Here is a 25,106-nt window from a genome sequence, read left to right on the forward strand (position 1 = left end):
CTGAAAAATGTCAAATTCCATTGCTTCGGTCTGGTTTGGTGCAAACCTGAATTCAGACACGAGTTCTGGTGTGTGCTCTGGGTGCTCGCACTCTCCCAGCTCAGCTGCAATCAATCGGTTGAACAGTTAAAAAATCATAAAGACCATGGGATGACCAGAAACGTTTAATTCCATAATCTCCATAAAGAAACATATAACTTTCATTGTCTAAGTAAGCTAAGTAACATTAGAAGTTTAAAAAAAAAAACCCACAAACTCAGATTGTACAGCAAAAGTGAGATAATGGCATTTGCGAGAGCAGTGTAAGGTTATGGCACAGAATTCCGACATTTAAGAAAGAACTAAACAACGTAACTAAAGCCACTTCTCTGTATTTTAAAGCATTTAAAGGAAAAAGTTTCTGTTAAAACCAAAAATCAATGCACTACTGTTTCAGAAGAGGTTACTTTGAACCTTCCTCTTGTTGCAATGACATCCTACTTTTCCTCCCAAAACACTTCCCATTCTATTGCATGCTTTGTTGCACCACTGTTTGTGCCAAAACACACCACCGTGGTGGTGTAACATTCATATTAAGTAATTTTTAAGGAAAGAAATGCTGATGCATTAGCATAACTGAGGTGTCACTTGCTACTTATTTACTTAGGGCCTGGTGTCTTCTTTTCTAGGAGCAGGACACTTTCACACTCTACTGAGCTCAGCCAGTGCCGAGCTTCTTGGTGACTTAGGCCCTTAACTGTCCTGTGCCTGCAACACGCTTTGCTCCTGGGACCACTCAGCTGTACAAAGCTGCTGCAATGACGGGACTGAGAGACAAACATGAGAGGCAAATACACCGTTCAGGAATACCTCATGTCACCTGACATACAATGCCATTGCACAGTCAGCCGGTGCTTCTTGACTGCTGCTACTATTACTACTACTACGAAAAAACCTCCCCAAAAAACAAAGAAAAAAGCACAGAAGGGAATGAAATCCCCTGAAGAAAACAGTTCTACTGCTTCAGGGCAGTTTTACACATAACAGTTGCAAAGATGTAATCGACTCTCCGCCTTCAAAAATACCTGGCAGGATACACTAGAACACAGGAAGGTACTTTGAAAATGCAATCTCTTGAGTGATACACCTACTAGGTGGTTTTGAGCACTTCAGCTTTGCTCAAACATTTAGCATTCCTGAGGATATTGAACAGATCGAGTTCACTGATGTTCATTTCTAACTACTGCCTCGCACGCATTTTTCTCCTCAACAGCAATCTTCCATGGTGAGTTATACTATTTTTATCTACATGTCTTCTTCCACAGAGACATTGCAGCGCTGCTGCTGTTTCAGCTAAGTTGGAAGCCTGTTCAACACAGATGTTACTAAGAATTACTGGCAGTCCAGTCTCCAGTGTGTAAGAGGGAGCCACAACAAACACATTAGCAAGGAGGCCTTTGAGGAACAAAAATATGAAACTGAAGTTTGATGTGTTGACAACCACCCAGGAAAGACATGGGAGATTTATCTACTAGTTGACTGAAAGAGAAGGCGGGGAAGGAAGGCTGACTGTGCTGCACAGAGGACGCGTAAGGGTAAGAAGAATCGTGAGTGCATAGGATGACAGATACATAGAGCAGCTAGGGCAGGAGTGGTAGGTACAAGCAAAACACCACCCTTGTTTCTCAATAGCTGCACTCACTATTTATTCACTTGCAGGCAAAGAAACGATGTTGCTATTCCGATCTCTAAGAACGAGGTCTTGAGAGTAAGAGCCATGAAGAGTCTCATCAGCTCCCTGCACAGGGGCAGTGGAAGAAGGGCGAAACGCCGGTCTCCGTACGAGGATGCTCTCACTAGTCACTACGCCCTCTGAACAGCTCACCAGCACCCCTTACTTTCAACAAAAGGGCACATCAGAGGACCCATCTCTCTTCATTCGAGCTTTTACGACAAAGTATCATGCTTTGGTGTGCCCCTCCTTCAGTCTGTTTTGGGGTGGGGGGAGGTTGTTGCATAACACATTTACATACATTATGCATGTTGTTTAATAAATAATGGCATAAGCTGGGGGGGCCATTTTTAAAAGGAATTTTCCAAGAAAGGTTTTGAAAGCTGCAACAACATGTTTATCTGTGAATATATTGTTTATTCTTTTACACAGAAGGAAAAAAAAAGTTTGCACTACTTCCCTGAAGATGACTTATGATTAGAACTAAAAACTGGAGATCTGAGAAAAAGTTTTCTTTTTCAATTTAATAAGTAGTTTCAAAAGTATATCTGGTGAAATATGAAAGACTCACCAGACTAACGAAGTAGTTAAAAACTTACTCTAGCAGTGACAGTTCAAGTTCGACTACAATTTTCCTGTAGATAATCCCTACGCAAAGCACGTGATTATGTATCTGCTTCACGAGTCACCCCGTACTGCAGATCAATGTTATTTCCTACAGAAGATCCCTCACAGGACTGGTGACAAACCAACATTTTTTTGATTTGCAGATTTAGATTGGACATCAGGAAGAAGTTCTTCCCGGAGAGGGTGGTGAGGCAGTGGAACAGGTTGCCCAGAGAAGCTGTGGATGCCCCATCCCTGGATGTCTTCAAGGCCAGGCTGGATGAGGCTTTGAGCAACCAGGTCTAGTGGAAGGTGTCCCTGCCCATGGCAGGGGCTTGGGACCAGATGATCTTTAAGGTCCTTTCCAACCCAAACCTTTCTAAACTTTTAGTTGATTCTATGGTATGATTCTATGAATTTAAGTTTGAAAGATGATTATCACAAAAGGCCAGACTTGGAAACTGAGAGAAAGAAAGAATTACTGTAACAACAGAACAGCTTCTTTGTTAAAGAATATGTATGAAGTTTAAAGCTGTCCTGTAAAGAGAAAAGGCCTTTCAGAGGGTTAGAGCATCAGTTCCTAAATACCCTTTTATAACTTCTTCCTCACTCTTAGGTAAGCATCACGAAGGTACAAGATTGGATTTCACAGAGTACCTGTAACCTACTGAGGGAATAATCATTTGGCATTTCTCCAAACTCTAATTAAAAGCTTCCAATGTCAATAAAATGTAATAAATGTTATTAAAACATGTGTATTATAGAATATGCCAGCAGAGATAAATAAAGTAGTTACAATAATGAAAAAATTTTGGAGAAACTTGTTGCGATGATGTCAGAATAATGGAAAATTTAAACTGAAGAGAGCAAAACAATATAAATAATGCCCCCATAATTTAAATATGTTCCCACAGACAGTGTCAAGAAGTGTTAGTTTTGGTACCTAGTTAGAGATACGGATGGCTATTGCATTGTCTTTATATAGTAAAGTTACTACCCAAAGAGTTGAGGTATCAACCTATTATTCTTGGTTCTCCCTGCTTAGACCAGAGGTGAGGGTACCTCTGCTTTGTTCTGTGAAGATGGAAGTAAAGAATCAAAGAGGGGCCCCAGATCTTCTCCACCTCAGAAAGACAAACGGAGCTTGCCTGCAGCAGTTCTCTGCACACCTAACAATCAGAGCTGTGCCAGACTGGTGCAGACGGACACTGAGGAATAACTCACTGCCTTAGGATGTACACCTGATGCTGTCTGGAACTGAAATCCCAGTTTCGACTGTCAAGACCATCTAGAATCACGGAGTTATCTCCGTTCCTGTATAAACTAAGAGACTGCTCAAGCACTCCATGTGCCATTGCCAACCACCAGCAGAACAGGAAGAGTAATTTTCATTTTGATTCATTTTGCTGCTGATACGGCTAGATTGGTCCAGATCACTGACTGCACTTTCTTTCAGAAAAAAAAAACAAGACAAAACCAAAGCAACCCAACTTAATTTGAGCTTCATTACACAAGTTTCCTTCCCATCTGCAAAACAAACCGCCTGATATTGAATGAATATTTTTATCAATGCGTTCGCAGCAATAGAAAAAATATTTTTTCCTACAATAAACTAATGAAACCTAGTGTCCTGAGTTTTTTTAAATCTTGTAACCTTTGCTCCTGACACAGAACTAATCTTCGTTCTTGCTTTTCCACGTAATCGACTCCTCTCCAGTACCTGCCATCCCCTCTCTCCTGCTCCATAACCATGTCCCGTGTCGCACTCCGCGGAAGCTCGCTCTCCCAAGCGCCGGCCAGGCAACAAGGATCCCACGTTCACCACTGCACCCGCAGGGACCTGCCTGCCACAGAGCTTGTGCCAAAGGGCTACAGGTGGCTCTTCAGGCTGAAGGGGTAACACTGCACACACCACAGCTTCTCCCTCTGTGAGGAAGTATTTGGGGATTTTCTTCCCCGGTCAGGCCCTGGTTTCCATGAAACCTTTGTCTCTCCATGCGTTTGAGGGCTCCTTCCCCTTGGGGCAAGTGTGCTGACATTAGCCAGTGTAGTTTGGGGGTGATGAAAGGAGGGAATGCAGGAAAGTGATCACCCTACAATTCTCCTCAGGTAAAGAAATGCCATTTATATATGATTAATGAGAAATCATTAGTATCAAGAGTGAAAGAAACTAGTAGGAGAGGTTTTTTAATACATTGGGACAAACCACTTTCAAAAGATTGCGTACCTTGAAGACAGAGAGCTGCTAGTTCAACAGCAGTTTCATACGGGCATTTCAGTCTTAAAAAGAAAAAAAAACCTATAAAAATCATGACACTTTTTCCTCAGTGATTCCTCTTTCAATAAAGCTAAAAAGTAGCCTGATACATGAAATGGAAGCATTAAATTCCACACACTATTAATGGTATGAAACATCTACAATTAATTTTTACTTGCATATGATTATTTCCTAATTTAGTACATTCTAATTAGCACTAAACACAAGATATGCTTCACCATAAAAAAACCTTGAGCTAACACACACACCATTAAATTGACTAAGAAACCATTTTTGCCCCAACACACTATTTTAGAACATGTCGCTTTGAGCTTTTTGATTTTTGTAATTGGGAAAAAAAAAAATAGAGCAGGTGTGAATTTACTGGCCAGGGTGAGACTATAAACACAAAAAAAAACTTTTGCAGGGTTGACCTGAACAGAAAGTGTTGCCATTCATCATCTTTCCCTTTTCTGTTTGACTGAAAAATATGGCAAGACTACATTACATTTTCAAATCACAAAAATCATGACAGTCTTTGCTCTATACATATCCATTACCTGGTCAACCCGACAGTCTTTGCTCTCTTTATACATATCCATTACCTGGTCAACCCATCAAAGATCTTTACCCATTCTATTTGTCAATAATATAGTCAAGATGCAAACAAAGCTGTATTTTTCTCTATTCTAAAGGGGAAAAAAAATGCACATGGAACTGTAAACTGTGTTTATAATCTGTACACAAATACCATAAAGAATTAAAACGATTACGCAGTTAAATTTTAAATCTCTATGTGATTAGCTATTATAAATACTTTAAATTACAGCTGCAAAAGCAAAGAGGTACTTACTTCCCTGAAAGAATGTCTTGCCGGAGCTGTAATACAAACAGGTACCTGACAAGTAAGAATTCAGAAAGTCAAAACTATATATTATATAATGCCACCTTTTTAGCCCCAGTAGCTGGAAAAAACATTCCAATTCACTGAGTAGTCACATCATTTTCATTAACTTGCTCTTAAAAAACCAAAGGGCCTTTGAGTTCGCTCAGATACTCCCTGCAACCTCTGAAGTTCCCATAGCTTTCACCAAAATCAAAAAACAGAGAACACTTTTCACCCACTGTCTGTGTTCCCAACATTGCCCAAAACCTTGCTCTACTCTGAGCATGCACCACAGCAACCTAAATCCTACTGATGCTCCAACGTTCTCCTGAACTGGGTCTTGCCCGATTAAAGCAAGAATTGGACTATGGAATCTAAGGACAAAACACAGGTGAAGACTTCAAGGCTACCTTCTCAAACAGAAACACAGAACATGGGAAAAGTCCAGACTGGGCCAAAGGACAAGCTCAGACTGAACTTTCACTTAAAATAGCAGAGAAGTTCTGAATAAAAGAAACCTGAACTCCATGGAGCCCACACATTTATTTAGGAGGCCAAGTAGGAATTTACAGCGTTCAAACTGTAGTAGTATCTTAAGTTCTTCCTAATCTTCAGTTCTAGGCACACCTGGTGTTCTGCAGCCACTCGGAGCTGGGGTTTGAGGCATGCAGAAGTGCCCCAGGCCACGGAAGAGCTCTGTAAAGGGCAGGATGGCACAGGCAGGCCCTGCACCGCTTGGAATACTGCAGGGGAGGCTTGCAAAGATGGTGACTGACTCAGGAGAAGAACACATGAAGCTCTGATAAGGGCCAACCCAGTAAACAAGACATAAATCTCTCCTGTGTTTACAAGAGGGTGCTAGAAGACCAAGTCCTTTTCACTGCAGAGGATGTGCTGTGAATGTGGTGAAGGAGGAATAGTTGGAATCAGACAGAAAAACAGAAATTAAAAGGAAGATTAAAGACACTTCTCATGATACACTGAAGCAGAATCAGATTCATCCACATTAGCTGTGCCACATCTCTGATTCACATACTTGGCTAATACCTGACATGCCAAGCAAACATGGGTATTTGTGTGCACAAATTAAGGGTAGACAAGTATAATTCCTGCTCTTACTGTTTTCCCCTGATGATTCACAATCCCATGGACTCAAAATTTGCAAGAAGAACTCTGGGCAGTGTTTCTGTGGGTGTCAGCGGCCTGTGCAGCACTGCTCTGGCTGGCGTGGCTTACTCTTCCTTCCTTTTGGCACACAGACCCACAAGCACCAGCATCTCAGTTGTTGATAAGCAAAATGCCTTAGAAAATTCTCCACAACACCCTCTGCTGTTTTTCAAACTAAACTAACTAATCAGGCCCCATGGAAGTGACAGAAGGTGTCTTCCACAGTGCACTGGGTTTCAGCTGTTGTTTAAAACTGGAAAAAGGACAGAGCGAGCAAAGGGTTTCAACACTTTCCCATTACAGTGCTGATTATGTCAATGTGATGTTTACAGCTGCACTCGAAACTGGAGTCTACTAGAAAACAGATCTTCAGTATGAACATCCTCCCAAGCAAGCCAGTTCGTGGTTACTGTTAATGACCATTTTTCTTCCTCCTCTTACTCCCATTCCATTTCTACTTGGAATAATTCTGAGTATGTAGTCGCTAATCCTTACTTTTTACTGAACATACTACATGGAAAATATGATCCATCCAGTATAAAGATTCTTAAAAAAAACAGCAACATGTTCCCCAACAAAAAAGAAAAATACAACTAACAAATAGTTGCTGTAAAATCAATTTCCAGCTCATTTTTATTTTCCCTCTATAGTTTCACAGTGGTCTTTCTCAAGCTCATAATTAAAAAAAAAATATTCATAACCATGAAAATTTAGCTAAAGTGTTTTCCTAATTAAAATAGCCTTCTGAAAGGCCACCTTCCAGCAATAATTAGATCACAAAGCATCAGACATTAATTCTTTCAGAGGAAATGTCTTACTCGATCACAGCAATGATCACATAGCTCAGAAACACACATCGCACCATGACTAGGATCGTATGCTTCAGAGGATGAAGCAAGAGATCTTGTGGTAGACAGTAATGGAATAATTTGACCACAGGGGAAATGTAATTCTTGTCAGACATGCAGCCTGAGGTATGAAGAGTTACATCAATTTTCAGAAAATATGCCTACTAATTCAACTGCATTTTCTCACTAGAGATGCCCCAAAATCATCCAGGTATTCGTATTCTCTAAGATCTTATACTCAATTACATAAATGGCATGGAGCTCGTTTAATTATAAATTGGCTATGAATATGTCCTTTTATTGAATTAACACTGCTGCGCTAAATTCATAATGCATGCTAAAGCCTCCATGTCAGTCTCATAAGGTGGTGACAATTAGTTCTTTGATCTTGTCTCAGGCAGTGGAAAAAACACATGGTCAACACAGCAGATATGAAAGGAGAAAGTAAACATATGCCTGCAGGCATAAGTTTAATGCAAACATCACACGCACAGGAACTACAACAATCAACAATCTTTAAACCACTTCGGCTGCTTGGGAGTACACTGATTATTATCATGCAAAGTAGAAAACATAGAAAGTGCCCTATGTTGAGAAACAGAACAACAAATTAAAGAAAAAAAGATAAATTGAGATAGATGATTACTATACAATGAAGACACAAAGCTGGCACATGCAAAAGGTAAGGAAAACCTTGTACTCTAGCTGCTGCTTTCCCAATTTTCAGAAAACCCTCAAGATCACACCAGGGAGCTACAACCCAGCAAGGTGTAGTCCTCTCAGCCCAGAGAACAGCCCACCAGACTGAGGTAAAAGCCGCCAGGTATTCTATGGTGACTTTATACAATGCAGACTTTGCACCTTTTTCACCACAGAGAACTTGTTGGGAAGTAGACAAGATTCAACCAACCGTTAACCAAGAACTCAAGCTGCCTATTCCCACAATTTTGTACCATTATTAAATCACCGCCAAGTCTCTGAGCAAGGGAGACAAAGGAGAGCACTGGCATTTTAGCAGGAAAAAATCCTCAGAGGCATGGCAGGCATCACTGGTGTGAAGAGCAGCTGTCTCCCCAGTGCAGGTCTCCCCACCCAACAGCCTTCCTAACTTCGTAGCATCAAAACACAGCATCTCTCACATGTTAAAACACTTGGAGAGGCCCAGAAATGGCTTTTGCCCATGAATTAAAAGGATGATGTTTCTCTGATAGTAGGAAAACAACTAATAAGTCAAACAAAATGAACACTCTTCGTAAGAAAGGCGATTTGTACCTTAGATCTTGTTTACCCTGCTGCCAGTCACCTTGATAACCGTGCATAGTTCCTACCTTGTAAACTCCTCATGAAGGTTGTTCGGTTCCGAGGAATAGTACTTAATTCGAAAATGCAACGTGTATGGAGGTCCAACTGTACATGCAGAGATTTTTAAATGGGGAAAAAAAAACCAAACAGTTTACACTAGTTGCGATTCTGCTAAGGCAGAACAACAGCCCCACTCCACAACCCAAGAAACCCAAAGTGAACTGATTTTCAAATTCTTCAAAGAAGCCAATATTCCATGTTTTTAAATTTTAAAATGCATGTGATATTAAAGCCTGGCATTGAAGACTTCCAGGGATGGGGCATCTACAACATCTCTGGGCAACCTGTTCCAGTGCCTCACCACCCTCTCCAGGAAGAACTTCTTCCTGATATCTAATCTAAATCTCCTAGCCTTCAGTTTAAAGCCATTGTCTCTTGTCCTGTCACTACAGGCCCCTGTAAAAAGTCACCCTTCAGCTTCCTTGTAGCCCCTTCAGGTACTGGAAGGTGCTATAAGGTCTCCCCGGAGCCTTCTCTTCTCCAGGCTGAACAAGCCCAACTCTCTCAGCCTGTCCCCATAGCAGAGGTGCTCCAGCCCTCTGAGCATCTTCGGGGCCTCCTCTGGACTCGCTCCAACTGGTCAATATCCTTCTGATATTGAGGGCTCCACAGCTGGACGCAGCACTCCAGGTGGGGTCTCACCAGAGCAGAGTAGAGGGGCAGAATCCCCTCCCTCGACCTGCTGGCCATGCTCCTCTGGATACAGCCCAGGATACGGTTGGCTTTCTGGGCTGCCAGCGCACACTGCCGGCTCATGTTCAGCTTTTCATCCTCCAGTACCCCCAAGTCCTTCTCCTCAGGGCTGCTCTCTATCCATTCTCCACCCAGCCTGTATTTGTGCTTGGGATTGCCCCGACCCAGGTACAGGACCCTGCATTAAATTAATCAAGCAATAGTCCATTGGGCAAACACATTTTTTTCAAAGAGGTATGCCCTGCAGCACACTGAGTGACAGCAAGTTCCAAGTATGCTGCCTGTTGCTGGGGTAGGGAGATATGGAAGGGAGAGGGTGATTCTTCTTGTTACCAGGCACAAACAAAACTCGTTACCCATCTACCATGAGACTGACCAACACATCCTTATCTGCCTAAGCCTCACCTTCCAGCCCAACAGCCTGCTGGTACACCAAGTGTTCGACAAATGACTTTTTCACACCTTTCTAAGGTCTTCTGTAACACCACATCAATACAGTCTACAAGTTTATTAATGATCCATCCTAGTAAACGGCATACAGCCAAAACTCCAATAGTTAGAGCTTTGCCATTGCCTCCAATGCCAACTCCTAGAAGATGAGCTGTAGTCCCCTGAACTGACAGTGAGGCACCACTGGTAAGGTCTGTGCTAGCCAGATATGACTCCTAACTGCCCACCACTGGGAAAAAACCAGCAGTGAGCAACATCCACCATGAAAGTCTGCAAGAATTGGGCTTGTTCAGCCTGGAGAAGAGAAGGCTCCGAGGAGACCTCATTGCAGCTTTCCAGTATCTGAAGGGGGCCTAGAAGGAAGCTGGGAGAGGACATTTTACAAGGGCCTGTAGTGACAGGACAAGGGGTAATGGGTACAAATTGAAAACAGGGAGGTTTAGATTAGATATCAGGAAGAAATTCTTCACAGAGAGGGTGGTGAGGCAGTGGAACAGGTTGCCCAGAGAAGCTGTGGATGCCCCCTCCCTGGAAGTGTTCAAGGCCAGGCTGAATGAGGCTTTGAGCAACCTGGTCTAGTGGAAGGTGTCCCTGCCCATGGCAGGGGGGTTGGAACTAGATGATCTTTAAGGTCCCTTCCAACCCAAACCATTCTATGATTCTATGAAAGATGAACTCTTCTCAAAGCACCTGCTGTCTGCAAGGTAAAGAAAAGTACCCTGTTGTGAGACAGACCTTTACAACTCTCATCAACTGCTTCCCTCTTTGGTGTTCCTCAGGGCAGGGCTCGGACAATTTCATTTTAAAACAGGCCCTTCACAAAATGAACACAGACAGAACAGTGCTACTAAAGTGGTGGAAGATGTTAGAGAATCCTTGATTTTCCACATTTTTAAGACTGATCAAGAAAAGGACGGAGCTATCACAGAAAGCTCACCTGCAAAAGTCACTGTGCTGGTTAAGAAGCGTAAGGCAGTCCGTGGAGTGATGAAAAGGTGAGGGAAAGCCGACCACCAAAACCTTACCCAGAGTCATCTCTTCTGGCAGACTGACACCCACACACCCTTGAAGAACCCCACCATTTGCACAAACCATACGTGGATACTTATCAGAATGAAAAGCAAAGCAGTACTGAAGCAATCAAGACCCATCTCTGTGAGGTCCTGCAAAGGAGTCAACAATTTCCTTGCAAAACACTGTATTTTGATCTCACAGAAGCAGTATTCTCAGTTGGCCTATGGCTGTTGTCAACTGCAGCTATTAACAAAACACTTTAGTGCCAGTGTTGTACTGCACCCAAGCCTGCCACCAGATTATTAGACATCCAGGTGCAACTTGTCTGCCATAGCCAATTTCCACAAAAAACTCAGTGGCCAAACCCAACCCTTCCATTCAAAACTCCCTTTGATGAAACAGCAGGTATTTCTGCTAGTTTTATTTATAACATACAAAATAAAAAAGAGGTTAACCATTACACAATGAAATATTTTCCATTTGCTCTTCGAAAAATCCCCATGAAGTCTGTTCTGGTTCAGCCAGCAGTGACAGAAACCATGATCTGTGTCCAGGCAACCTCATTTCACAGATCAGAATGAAAATACCTGGCAACCTACCCTGTCTCAGACAAACAGCAGACAAACACAACAGTGTTTAACGAGGGCCGCGGAAGGTTGGTCTATTGATTATAACTGCTCTTGCATTTAGACGTGATAGAGTCAGCCAATTAGCCATTAAGTTAAACCTATTGCCTAAGAAGATTTATTCCATTAAAGGCCATATTAAATATTCAACATTCAAATACTTCTAAGTTTAAATTCTTCAGGAAGTAACAAAATAAACAGGCAGAGACAAGGTACTTACTTTTTATTTGCTTCTTAATGAATTTTGAATGGTCCAACCAGTGCTAAAGAAAAAAAAAAGAAAATCCATGTTTAAGAGCAGTTCCATTTCAAGACTTTGTTGATACAATAAACTAATTGCAGTAAAATTTCACAGATGAAAATCCCTTAAAAGGAAATATTGCCATATTTACTTGCTAAACTTCTACGCATTTGCTGAAGTGTTTATTCAGACATTTACCAATTTTCTTTCATGGAGGAAAGTTTGACTAAATGCATCAGTACTGCCAGGGAAGTTTCAGTCTTCCAGATAGGAAACCTCAAAATCCAAAGCCACAAAGCAGTGGCGTGTGAGGAAAATACCCTTCTGTCCCCAGGTTTAACTGCTGCCCAAGTGCCCCTGAGGACAGCAGCATCCTGGGTCTCATTCTCCTTTCAACTCCCCAGTTTGATGGAGATCGTCCAGATCCTGTGCTGTCTTGCCTTCCATTGCTTCATCGACAAGCTTTTTTCAAGATAAGGATGAAGACTTAACCTCCACTAAAAGCATTTGTAAACCACTGATGCATATCCCGCTCTCTTTCTTAAACTAACAGCTGTTTCAAAACAGTATTTCGACTTCCTTGAAATAAATGTTTTTCTATCTTTATGTATATATTTATTTTTAAATATTAAACTAGGTACTATGGAACAAAATCTTCAGAGAAAAAAAACCCCTCTTCCTCCCTCCCTATTAAAGCATTCACACTTTCAGAAACAGAAGAATCTTTGACTGACTACTCATCATTCCACTAACACTGCGCTGCCATGGCTAAATAAGTGTGAAAAATTATTTGTTGGATAGTAATACCGGTATTTATTTACTACGTATGTCCTAAGCCAAAGAAAGAATTTATCACAGGTATAGAATGGTATAGATTCAAAGTCTGACAACATACGACTCTTGAAGTAAATAAATCTCACCAAAAAAAAAAAAAAAAGGAAGAGAAATGAACCAATTATTCTGAAGGTGCTTTTATTTGCATGAGACTTGCTAGACTCCCTTAGGAGAGGCTGCCAAGGAATCCATCCTTACAACCTGAGAAATCTCGACCAGAGTGGAAATAAAACATTACAGCAGCTCATACATACATTCCTTGGAGTTGCAAGTAATTTATTCTGTCTCTACTTTGCTCTCTTATGATGAATTACACCAGAAACCATAGGAGTTCACAGAAGCTTTGTGAAAATTCCAATTTTTAAGGAAAAAATATCAACATTGAAACATTTTTTTTTAACTGAAATTATACAAATCTGCTCCTTTCATACCTCGAGGGCAGATTAATTTTTTATGCTATAAATACCTAGCTACAAAAATGTCTTTCCCCTCAATATTTATTTTGGCTAAAGATAAACCACTCACAAAGACAAATATACTGATTCTATTAAAAGTTCAGTTTCATGTTAAATGAAAGCAAACATGAGTAACATCTGTATTACAAGCAAAAAATCCTCCAAGAACTTTTCATCTGTGGCTTGTTCGTACCATGCTCAGTAATAAGCACCGCACAGCCTGAACTACAATCATTCCCAGTAAAATAAAAGCCAACAGTCCCAGTCTTAGAAGGCAGCATTCTAGGTGTACTAAAACTCAAATGACAGCAAGTTTCAAACTGATTATTTGTAACCGTAAATACTTCAAATAAGGTTTAAAAATAACTAACAAGACTCTAGGAACTACTTGTGCAGACCATTAAATGGGACTGCAGCCTCATCAGGAAAGGATCATTCATTCTGCATACCCAAGCAGCCAGAGGCAGACTGCTCCAGGAGGTAAAACACACCAAGCATTAAACTCATCTCTCTTCAGAAGCAAGAACGAGCTGCTGTGTTACCCCATCCCATGTTGCACATCATGGCTGTGTGTGATGTGGCCACTACAAAGATCACAAAATAAAAATACAGAGGTAGGATGTGGGTTGGCCAAGAGTTTGGCCAAGAGTTATCGGGCCTGGCAGTTTTCAAGCAGATTTGTGAACCAAGACCAATCTAGAAGTCAGGTATTTTGAGCAACTTCTGTGAAAATCAGGCTGAATTTCAACACTTTATTGCTTCACATAATGTTGGAGAGTTTCTTCACGCTGGAAATCACATGGGCTTTCCAAACGTCCCCCTAAGCTCAAAAAATTTTGCCATCCTATTCCTCCCTTTCACCTAAATTGTCTAGACAGTTGTAAGCAGGAACACAATACGCACATCAAGAAAAGCTAGTCTTGTCTTGTGGGGCAACGAAGACTACAAGTGAGGGCTCTGAAGGCTTGAACACTTGAAGGTGTAGAAAGTGACGTCAAAAGCACTTATCAATGAACCAGAAGAAAGCCTCCAAAAACAGAGTTGAAGATTTCATAGTGCTCTAGCTAAAGTCCAAGAAAGGTCTGGGCTTGGCTGCATATGACTTGCTGACTCAAGAACAAGAAAGTGAAAGCCATTTCTCTTCAAATTCTGAAGTCTCACTAGGAAGCTGAATAAAATCGGAGGGGGCATTTCCTCTCTCAGCACCTACGACTGTAGCTTCGCTTATCTTGTGCTCTAAACAATCGTCCATCATTTCAGGATCCCAACTCATGTATAGACTGTTTTCCCTTGTGCTTATTTATTTACTTAACTATCAGTAAGAGAAAGCTCATTCTTATACAAGTTTTATTTGCTCTCTGAAAAATATTGCTTAAATGCTTTCTCGAGCCTTACCTGGTGGTACAGGAGGGAGAACTGTGTGAAATGCTCAGGTTCAGAAAAGAAGGTATGCTAAACAAAAGCTGGCATCTTTAAAAACAGAAGTCAATTATCCCTTCAACTGTCTTCTTGTCTGATATCTTAGGCAGTTGAATCCTACCAAGCTGTGTGCCTTTAGCCACATGGCCTTCTAAACCCAGAGGATAAAAACATATGGAACACATGGAACACATGGGAGGAAAGAATAACCAAAACCAAGTCTATAAAAACCCTACCCACCAAACCACAGCCTGGGGACTTCTCTACCATACAAAGTTAATAAGTTACAAAGGAGAAAAAGCCCTTTCCTCTTTTCTTCTGAAGGGTCACCTTTTAAATATTATTATGGTGGTGACAGAAAACCAAACAGGAACTGGGGTCATGTAGAAACTCAGAGCCTACATGGGCATATACTTAGAAACAGTAAAAGCTCCCAGGAGTTCACAGCTTAAAACAAAGAGAAGATCGTTCTTTACACTCACATAAGTTTCTTTCATTCATCCTAGAAAGTTATGTTCCTCTTGAAAATGTAGATGCAGAGAAAAACTGCTTTAAGATAAATTGCTCAGATACAACTCCAGATTTTAAACAGCTTAAAACAATAAGATCGTTCTTTACACTCACATAAGTTTCTTTCATCCATCCTAGAAAGTTATGTTCCTCTTGAAAATGTAGATGCAGAGAAAAACTGCTTTAAGATAAATTGCTCAGATACAACTCCAGATTTTAAAGAACACCAAGGGCGATACTGATTAGTATATTCAATAGGAAACAGGGTGATGGGACACAATGCACATCTGCAGGGTTACTAATGACTCCAAACTGAAGGTAGAGAGAGCTGGGACACAGAATGGCATTCCTAAACTGTGGAGAAATTAAGTAAAGATGCTGTGAGATCAACATGAACAACTACAGCACTCCCGAATTACAGGCTGAGCCCAAAGAGAGAAAGGAGGAGAGTACTCAACTTCCCTTGGGCTGCTGCACCAGGTGACAGGACAAGAGGTCCTTGGGCCTGGAGTTTGGGTTGTTCAGCCTGAGGACAAGAAGCCTACACATGGGTGACTGAAGCTGCAGCCAGACTCTCCACGGTGGTGCACATCCAACGGCAACAGGTCAAGCAAAAAAGTTAAGAGACAGCTTTTGGTTTCATGTGCTGGTATGATCCTGGCTGGCTGCCAGATGTCCCCCAAGCACTCGCCCTCCCCAACTGGACAGGGGAGAGAAAATATAATGAAAGGATCCTGGGTCAAGATAAGGACCGGGTTATCACTCAGCAGCTACCCTCATTGGCAAATGGATCATACCAATCAAACTGGAGTAGGATGAGAAATAAGAACAAATTAAAAACACCTTCCCCGCACTCCTCCCTTTTACCCCAGCTCAACTTCATTCCCAATTTCTCTACCTCCTCCCACCCAATCAGTGCAGGGGAAGGACTCCTCACAGTCTGTCCCTGCTCCAGCGTGGGTCCCTCCCACAGCATGCCATCCTTCAAGGAGCAGCCTGGTCCAACCTGGGTCCCCCTGGAGTCACAAGTCCTGCCAGCAAACCTGCTCCAGCCTGGGCTCCTCTCTCCATGGAGACACAGGTCCTACCAGGAGCCTGCTCCAGCATGGGCTTCCCACAGGTTCAGCCTCTTTTTCTTCAGGCACATCCCCCCTGCTCCAGCATGGGGCCCTCCCCGGGCTGCAGGTGGGTCTGTGCTCCCCAGTGACCCTCCATGGCGGCAGGGCACAGCCGGCCTCACCATGGGCTGCACCACGGGCTGCCGGGGAATCTCTGCTCCAGCGCCTGGCGCATCTCCTCCCCCTCCTTCTCCACTGACCTGGGAGTCTGCAAGGCTGTTTCTCTCTCATATTCTCACTCCCTTCTCTCAGCTGCTCTTGCTCAGCAGTTTTTAACACTTCTTAAATATGTTATCATAGAGGCATTACCAACACTGCTGATGGGTTCAGCTTTAGCCAGTGGCAGGTCTGTCTTGGAGCCGGCTGGAACTGGCTCTGTCCAACATGCGGACACCCCTGGCATCCTTCTGTCAGAAGCGACGCCTGTAGCCACCCTGATACCAAAACCTTGCCAGGCAAACCCAATAAATTTGGAGAAGCAGTTGTGCCAGGAAGACTGCAGTGCTGCCAGGAAGAATTGCTGGATTTCACTCTTCAGGTCCCTTCTAGCTGCTTCACTGGGAATCCTTCTCAAGAGTGGGCAATAAACAACCAAAACACCAAACCAATAACCTAACTGAAAAACAAACTGTAAAAATGTTGTCCTCCTCTCTTATTTGGCCATTTGGTGACTACATCTGGACTCTTGTGTCCCCTCCTGGTTTTCCCAGTCCTGGAAAGACACTGATGAGCATAGCTGAGACCCATGCATGGCTTTCGAGATGGTGGGGGGTTGGGGCACACAGGGACAAACTGAGAGAGCTGCCCCCGGTCTGCATCAAGAATGAAGGCTGAGGGGTGGACCTGACAGATGACTTCAGCTGCCTGCTCTGGGAGGCTGCAGAGAAGATGGAGACTTACTATTCCCAGAGATGCTCTGTGGCAGAAGTATGAAGAGACACCAGAGAGAAGAGAAATCCCACTTAGACACAAGATAAACACTGTCACCATGAGGCTGCTCAGAAAAAGTACAGGTACCCACCAAGTGGACTGTGGAGTCGCCCTCCCTGGGACTATCCAAACATGCCTGAACAAAACCATGAGAATACAGATACAAGTGGTGCTGCTCTGAGCAGGACCTTGGATATACACACTCTGGCTTCAATCAAACTGCTGCCTTCCTCAGCTGGCAAGGGACATCCCCATCAGCTGTCCTGCCTGTACACCTCATCTGCCCACACCCACCTCCCAGTGTGGTTGGTGACCTTATGAACTGACACAGGGTTTATTTCTCCATAGCATTTTTTTTTTAATCTGACAACTACTTCTAAGTAGCGTGACTCGGCAGAGTCACACAAGACTTCCCATATGATTATGTTCTGTATGGACCAATCCGTACTAGAACCAAATTAAGTTTTTTGAGGTCCACTAGCAAAAGGGGTACAGGCATTAATAAGTATCTTAGAAGCGTAGGTAAATAAAATGACATCAGATGAAAACAATTTCTGCCACATTCCCAGAGTACAGAAGTCCCCAAATACACTATTAACATCTGGCTGGTACCATGAATAGAGGCAATCTGCCTTCAAATTATAAACCAAAATGCTGTAACAGCTGCTTGTACTGATGATGTTATAGATGTAAGCTAAGAAAAATATATAAACACAAACACTATTTTGAAGAACAAGGTTTTCTATTCCTCTGATGCAAGAAAAGTACTAGCAGTATGCCAGCAATTTTCAATCTTTCACTACGCAAGCTCCTAAAAATATTCCATTAGAGATAAATACTTTTGCCTAGAAAACTCAAAGCTGCTAAGAGTAGGCTTGTTTTTTCCTTAGTTCACTTTTGTAAAGTCCTTACAAACAGACCATGGCATCTTGTGGTCTGCAATTGCAGGCTGAAGAAGTACTCTAGTATATAATCATCAAAAAAGAGCTCAAAAATCGTAATGATTACATGTATCTCAAAGGCAACGTGGAAGTCTATATTTCATGCCTGTTTAGACCACAAAAGAAAACCCCGAGGAACAGATCAGTCCCTGTTCCAGGGGTCCTGTTTTCTAATCACAGCGTGTTGAGGCTCAGATGCACAGTGTTTTCTGATAAATCCACTTCATCTTTACTGGAGACACTCTGCTGACCCTTGCCTGCTTCTGTGAAACCACTGAAGCACGTGCATCTCTTTCCAATAACCAAGCGTAGCATCAGCTCATCTTTGCCACAGACTTAGTACATTCAGTCACTGCCTTTTGTGGACTCCAGTTTTATGATCCCCATTGCCTCGTTTTTTCACCCCGCTTACTTCTGATTCTAACCTTTAATACTTGAAGCATACGAATGTTCCATGGCATCCACCGTGTGAGAGAACTAAGCCTCAACCATAAGTCATTTTTTTGGCCAACTAACTACTGTACAGAGCAGAGCAAAAGCTAGTCTAAGGCTTTTAAGTGACATATGCTCAAAGCCAGTCATTTGTGTCTCCACGTGCGCTGGAATTTCCCTGAGCACAAGCTCTGTTAAGTGGAACTGCAGTACTTCAAGCCATACTTCCTACCTCCAGGCTTTGGTAATCATGGAATCATAGAATGGTTTGGTTTGGAAGGGACCTTAAAGCCCATCTAGTTCCAACCCCCCTGCCAGGGGCAGGGATACCTTCCACTAGACCAGGTTGCTCAAAGCCTCATCCAGCCTGGCCTTGAACACTTCCAGGGATGGGGCATCCACAGCTTCTCTGGGCAACCTGTTCCAGTGCCTCACCATCAGAACAGATAAGGCTCTGAGAACAACACATCCCTACATACTTACAGACCTTCAGAGAAGGTTTGACCCCTACAGCACCCTCAGCAGTGACCATGAATAAAACCCAAAGTTTTGGCTAGCAGGAACTGGTAAATAAAATTTTAGTTGCAAAAAAGCCTAATTTGGCTTCATACTGTGATTTATTTTAACTCAATTAAGGTTAACCGATGAACACAAGCACTTGGAGGCTAGTTTTTTCCAGAAAGGTCTCACTTAAGGACTACAGCATAAAGGTTTCAGTGGCATCACTTCAGACTTCAGTTCACCCCCAACAGAAATATGTCTGCATTGCCTTCAACCAAAGCTTGTCCTAAGGACACTTACAAAGAGACAAACAGACAGGACAGCATACACTGAACTCAAAAGTAAAAAGCTCTCAGCAACAAAGGCAGCAAGATTACACCCCTTTGTTCCTACTAGGGTCACAGGGACACAATTACTTACACCTGCAACAAAGAGTCTGTTTAAATAAAAAAATACTTCTTTCAAATATACCTGTGGCATATGATTTCAGTTGGATTTAACACCACACAAAGTCTAGAAGGATTTTTTTAAAGAACAAACTGGGTTTAGCCAGAATAAAATTTTGCCTCTAAACAGTTCAAAAACAACATGAAAATTTATTTGCAGAAACTCCTGCCCATTCTGCCAAGATCTCTCCTTTGATCTTGATTCTGTAGAACATTCATCTTGTTTTCAGAATATACTTAATTTTTTATTCCAAATTAATCGCCAAGTTGCTTCAACAAACAGTGGAAACATTTGAAGGGCCGTAGAATGTACCCAGACTCACTAGATCTGTCCTAAGGCAGCAGTCTCCAACCTTTTTTGATGGTGCAAAAAGTAAATCAGTTTTTGAGCACATACCCCCAGTATATGCGTATGTATACACTATATACACGTGCCACTGTACTACTATATCATATACATTATGAAACATACACAGAAAGAGAAATTCAACAAGGATGAGAACGATGAAAGAACCACCACTAGAACAGCTGCAGAGCACTGAATCTTAGGAGTTTTGTGACAGAGTCTGGCAGAAAAAAAAGAGTTGGCCAAAGCTGTTAGATTGCAACTACAGTAAGATGCAGTTGCATTCCTCACTATAACTTATGAGTTGTAATCGGTCAGGGTGCTGCACATCAGCAGGCAATGTATCGGTGCCGCTCTTTAAACCTCAGTTATGAATAAAGGATTTTCCACTGGATGAAGTCCTTCCACACACTAACAATACTTAACAACTCTTCTCCCCCTGAGTATTTCTACTTCTGGAGCTAATACCAGATAACTTCAAATATAACAGTACACAAAGCTTTGCTTTGGAATAAGCTATTAAATGATTGCCTACCTCCTTCTATTCATGGATATCTTCAAAGAGCACAAGACACAAACTGATGCAGAGTTCAGTGAGTAGACTTTACAGCATTTTCTGCCTTTCTGCCAACATCTTGCCTTTCACAACTTTTCGTTTGTATTGAAAAATTATTGTTTGGGGGGGAGAGGGGAGGGGAAATAAGCTGTTCAAACAAATAAAGTATTTTTCTCTTTCAAAGCAGATAAGTTTTAATCATGATTTGTTTTGCTAAATCACAGCTATCAACACTGCTTATCCCAAAAGTTACAGGACTGCAAGAAACAGAGCAGTCTCATAAGCTGCTGGCCTTGGAGCACACAGAACCTATCTCCACTATTCCAAGACTGTTCCGTGCTCTTATTTATAATGGTGGCTTAAAGATGTTTAGCACTTAACAATGCATAAAGACAAAGGCTTAGAGCCTCAAGGAGTTTACACAAGTTCAATCTCCCAGACCTGCAAGTGGCACTGCATGGCTGGGCTGGCACTAAGCAGAAGCACAATTGCTATGCAAATGGCACGAGTGGGTCTCAAGTTCAAAGCAGACCAAGGAAGGCTGTTAAAGCACGGAGCCCTCTCTGCCCAGCTTGTGCCAGACAAAAGTTAAAAACCAACCCAACACAAAAAAAAAACCCCACAACCAAAAAATCCCAAATAAGAGCTTTCAGCCTTGCACTCCTGTGAAGGTGAAGAACTCTGCCCTCAACGCTCCTCTTAAGCCAGGAAAATATATCCCTACCACCAAAGCCCTGCAACCAGTGATGGCTTTTTTAGCCACCCAGCTTTTCATAGACCTTATCCCTGCAGAAGCCACAATTTACTTCCCCTCCCAACACAGAGGAAAGAAACAGCACACAACCAAAGCTAAACCACTTGCATATTATAGGCACATCTTCCCCTGAACACCAGGGATAAAGCTATCTATGAGAAACATACTTGGTTCGCATCTCTGCTTCATCTTTCTTACCATTCAAAAAAGCCCTTTAGTTTGCAAATAAACAAGAAAATGAGTATTCTGTGCTTCCTCAGCCAGGTCTTCTGCTTCTAACTGTCCTATTTCTTGCTAGGAAGGGATGTTTTGTTCTCCCTTTCTACTTCCCTTCTTTCAAAATATTACAGAACTCCTTCCTAGGTAACTATTTCTTAGCTGTCAAATGCCCAATTAGTGACAATATCATCTTTTTTCCCCTATTATGAGCAGGCTCTGCTCTACGAGCTGTGTCCCTATGATCAGGTCCATCATAAAAGGACACACAATTTATGTAATACAAATTTTATCAGAAACACACACTAAGCTTCCTAAAATCCCCAAACCCACTACGGACATACTTCATTCAAACATAATTTTTCAGTGATAAATATATAACCTTAAATTAACTGGGTTATTAGGATAATGATTAAATAGATAATACCAGTTTTCTCTTCCTAAAAAACATAGATTCCCTTTCTCAATATCAAGCTGTTGTAATATCTGGGCAGGTTTCCTGTTTGTTATTTAAAGTCACTGCCAAAACACAGAACACAGTGCAACTGGTAAATACTGACCTGACCTAATCACATTGGCCCATGCTTGCTAGAGAATAAAGCCGAGAATTGAGGTGATGAAGTTAGACCCTACTTTCACAAGACGTCAATACTGCAGCTATATTTTCCTATTATTTTATTTGAACAGCACAGAGTCATCTGTCTTCTGCTGCTGCTTCATGGAAAAACCTTTCAGTCAATACTGCAGCTATATTTTCCTATTATTTTATTTGAACAGCACAGTCATCTGTCTTCTGCTGCTTCATGGAAAAACCTTTCATATACTGACCAGATAGCCTAGAAGCAAACACTTATTTTGCAAGCCTGTATATTCTCTGTCCACAGCCCAGGTTGCTATCATATGGATACCTCAGCACATAAAGTGAGCAGACAAAGGAAAAGATTAAACATATAGCAATGCAGTTTAAGCACAAGGTTGCAGTCTTTTAACCCTGTGTTAGTAATGTATCTATCTACCCGCATCTGTAAATACATCCCGTTCCCTCCCTCCACTTCTTTAAAAAGTTTTACGTGCAGATGCTAGGGGTCATTGGACAGGGGAGATAAGGAGAGTTTTTCTCTATTGCAAATGAAATTAACCCTACAGAGCAACACAATCTGTCCATGGAACAGCAAAGACAGGAGAAACCCTTACTTGCAAGAGATTTAAGCCATTTTTAATACCACGAGCCCACTAAACGTAACGCGCATTTCTCTTTATCCACAGGTATTGCTTTTTCACTTGTGTGATCAAGTCATGCACATCATATGAAATGACATGACTCACGAGGATTTGGCTTTATGTGCAAGAACCAAACATGGTATCGTTTCAGCACTACACCCCCCTAATGCCTACATCTCTCCCTGAAACCGCACTAGAAATACATTTGTAATAGGCAACACAAACTACTGCAGGATATAAAAATTAACTGAAGTTGTACTTACTGTAACCTGGGAAGCATCCATGAATTGTAGGCCAAAGTAATCAGTTTCCACAAGGTCCACATGATACACAATCTGGTCAAACAACTCCTGTCCCTTTGCATTTTTCTGCAACAGAAAAGAAAATGGTTGATTTGTGGGTAGGTGTGGGTGGGTTTCCTTTGAAGTTGCAATGGGGGAGAGGAAATGCACAATGGAAAATGATATCTAAATAACAATTCTAACTCTTCTAAAGAACTGTACTGACATTTCTTCCTATTTTCTCCATAAGAGATACAGTGACACATTGTTCCTGCCTGCAGCTATTCTAACAGCATCAGACTTGTGCCCTCAAAGGAAACTTTCTAAGTTGGCTGTAACTTAAAGAGTAGGAGAGAAAGGAAAGGCTATGTCCTGTAAGCGTCCCGAGTCACAGAGCCGACCTTTTAACTCCAGGAAGTCAAACTCTCCAGTAAAAGCTTGCCTGACACACTGCCTGAAATCTGATGGCTGTTACCACGTATTAGCTACAGTCATGCAGTGCCATACCACCACTCAAGCTGCAAAATAAATTCTGGACAGCTTGAATACTTGAAGAGCACTGTGAGGCATATCAATGGGATTTGATAAGAATCTTTCAATAATGTTGCTAATCACCATCACATTTACAGCCTTTAAATAGAGAAACAAAAAAGGCCAAAAAAAAAAAGAAGCAGCTACAATTCTTACTTGGCATGCCATCTGAAACATGTAGGCATGGAAACAAAACTAGCCACAGTGATGGGCTACAGGTGCTAGTAGAAAAGTTAGCTGATCTTAAAGCTAGGCTGCGTTGGCCTGCGTACTTGTTCTGAGCTTAAGCCAAGAATTAGATACCCAGTGCTTCAACTTCAAACACCAGAAGAAGCAAAGCTTGGAGGTTACAGGTGGGCAGGAGGAAAAGGGAATAACAAACCAATTTTTCATGCAAATCCTGTGGTGTTACTTGGGGAAGGAAGTTTTCAAGTTCTTGAGGAAAAAAACCAAAAAGCCTTGGCTAAAAATACACGAGATGATCATAAATCTCAGTAAGAGACAGAGGCTACAGGTGTATTTTATACAGGAAAGTGCAGATCTGGAAGCACTTCTGTGCCTGCTGTCCCTCGTACACCTTCAAAGATCTAAAAAAAAAAAAAAAAATTTAAAACTAATATATTAGGCATGCCCACTTCAACTCCAAATGTGACAAAATGTACTGATTTCAGCTGAATGAGAGCTAAATAGCATTCAGGTCATTTAGTCCGGCCTTCTGCACAAAAGCAGCATCAATCATAACATGCAGCACTCCTGTCCAGGATTCCAAGCTGTCTAAAAATCTGTCTTCTCCAGCAACATGCAAGATGAAGAGTTTCATCTCTCTCTTTTTCCAAGAAGGTCTAAGCAATCTTAGGTGTAGGTAGCAAATTTTATTTGACTTTTTTAGTTTTGTTCTGTGTTTTTTTTTTTTTACACTAACAAAGCAGAAGCAGCACAGAAATTGAATCTTATTTAATTACAGGAGCAGCATTAGGAGCTCCATTAAAACAAGCTGCATAAAAACTGAAACAAGCATCAATTGATCACTGTAAGATACTGCTTAATTATTTTTGAGGCACAAGAGGTGAATAATAGACATTCTTAATCAAAGTTCAAGATGCTGTTTAGAAAGCACATGAGAACAAAAGTTCTTTAAAGCAGTACATTGCTAAGAAACCGTCATCTTATACGTACAGTAATTGCTATAAACCAAACAAAAAGTTTGCTAAAAAGTATTCAGAATGTATTTTCTCATATGTAGTAGATTTAGCACTTGTTAAAAGAAGCTAAACCAAAGCACAAGAAAATTTAAACTGATTCTGCTCAAACGAGGGTGGAGGAAACCCTCCAAAGGAATAAAAAGGAAACGTCAAGACATGAAGAATTCATCAAACTAGGCAAAACAGAGTGATGCCCTATGATCACTCTATTCCTGGTTGCTTGCTTTGTGGCATTAACTACCAGTATGTTTATCTTCGACTGCCTCACACCCAATAGAAAACAGGGAGAGCACACTCCGCCTTCTGTACGCAAACAGTAGTTAATGTTCAACATGCGTGTCACGCGGAGAATACCTCTGCACTGCACGGCTAGACCATAAAACGCACTGTTACACGCATAGCTTACAGGAGATTAAAACATTTAATTTGGCACTAAATGAGCTTTCCCAGCAACTCATATCACTTACATGATAAAGCTGCTGCAGCCAACAAATTGCTGACAAAAAACATTCTTTGAGATGTTGCACTAAAGGGGGAGATAAAAGCAACTAA

The 25,106-nt window shown here is 41.7% G+C and overlaps 1 protein-coding gene across 1 annotated transcript in view; it reads right to left on the reverse strand.

Annotated features, from left to right (window-relative positions):
* EPB41L4B (erythrocyte membrane protein band 4.1 like 4B) overlaps positions 1-22,908 on the reverse strand; it is a gene marked incomplete at its 5' end in the record, with an annotated part of 32,576 nt that extends 9,668 nt beyond the window's left edge. The window contains 6 exons of the mRNA XM_010151701.1: positions 2-104; positions 4,545-4,597; positions 5,428-5,472; positions 8,804-8,882; positions 11,841-11,883; positions 22,804-22,908. Coding sequence (XP_010150003.1) covers positions 2-104; positions 4,545-4,597; positions 5,428-5,472; positions 8,804-8,882; positions 11,841-11,883; positions 22,804-22,908 — 428 coding nt within the window. The remainder of the gene's footprint in view (position 1; positions 105-4,544; positions 4,598-5,427; positions 5,473-8,803; positions 8,883-11,840; positions 11,884-22,803) is intronic.
* Positions 22,909-25,106: the final 2,198 nt, after the last annotated feature.

This window comes from Eurypyga helias, unplaced genomic scaffold (assembly GCF_000690775.1).
Source record: "Eurypyga helias isolate BGI_N326 unplaced genomic scaffold, ASM69077v1 scaffold1025, whole genome shotgun sequence".
In the NCBI taxonomy this organism is placed as follows: Eukaryota; Metazoa; Chordata; class Aves; order Eurypygiformes; family Eurypygidae; genus Eurypyga; species Eurypyga helias.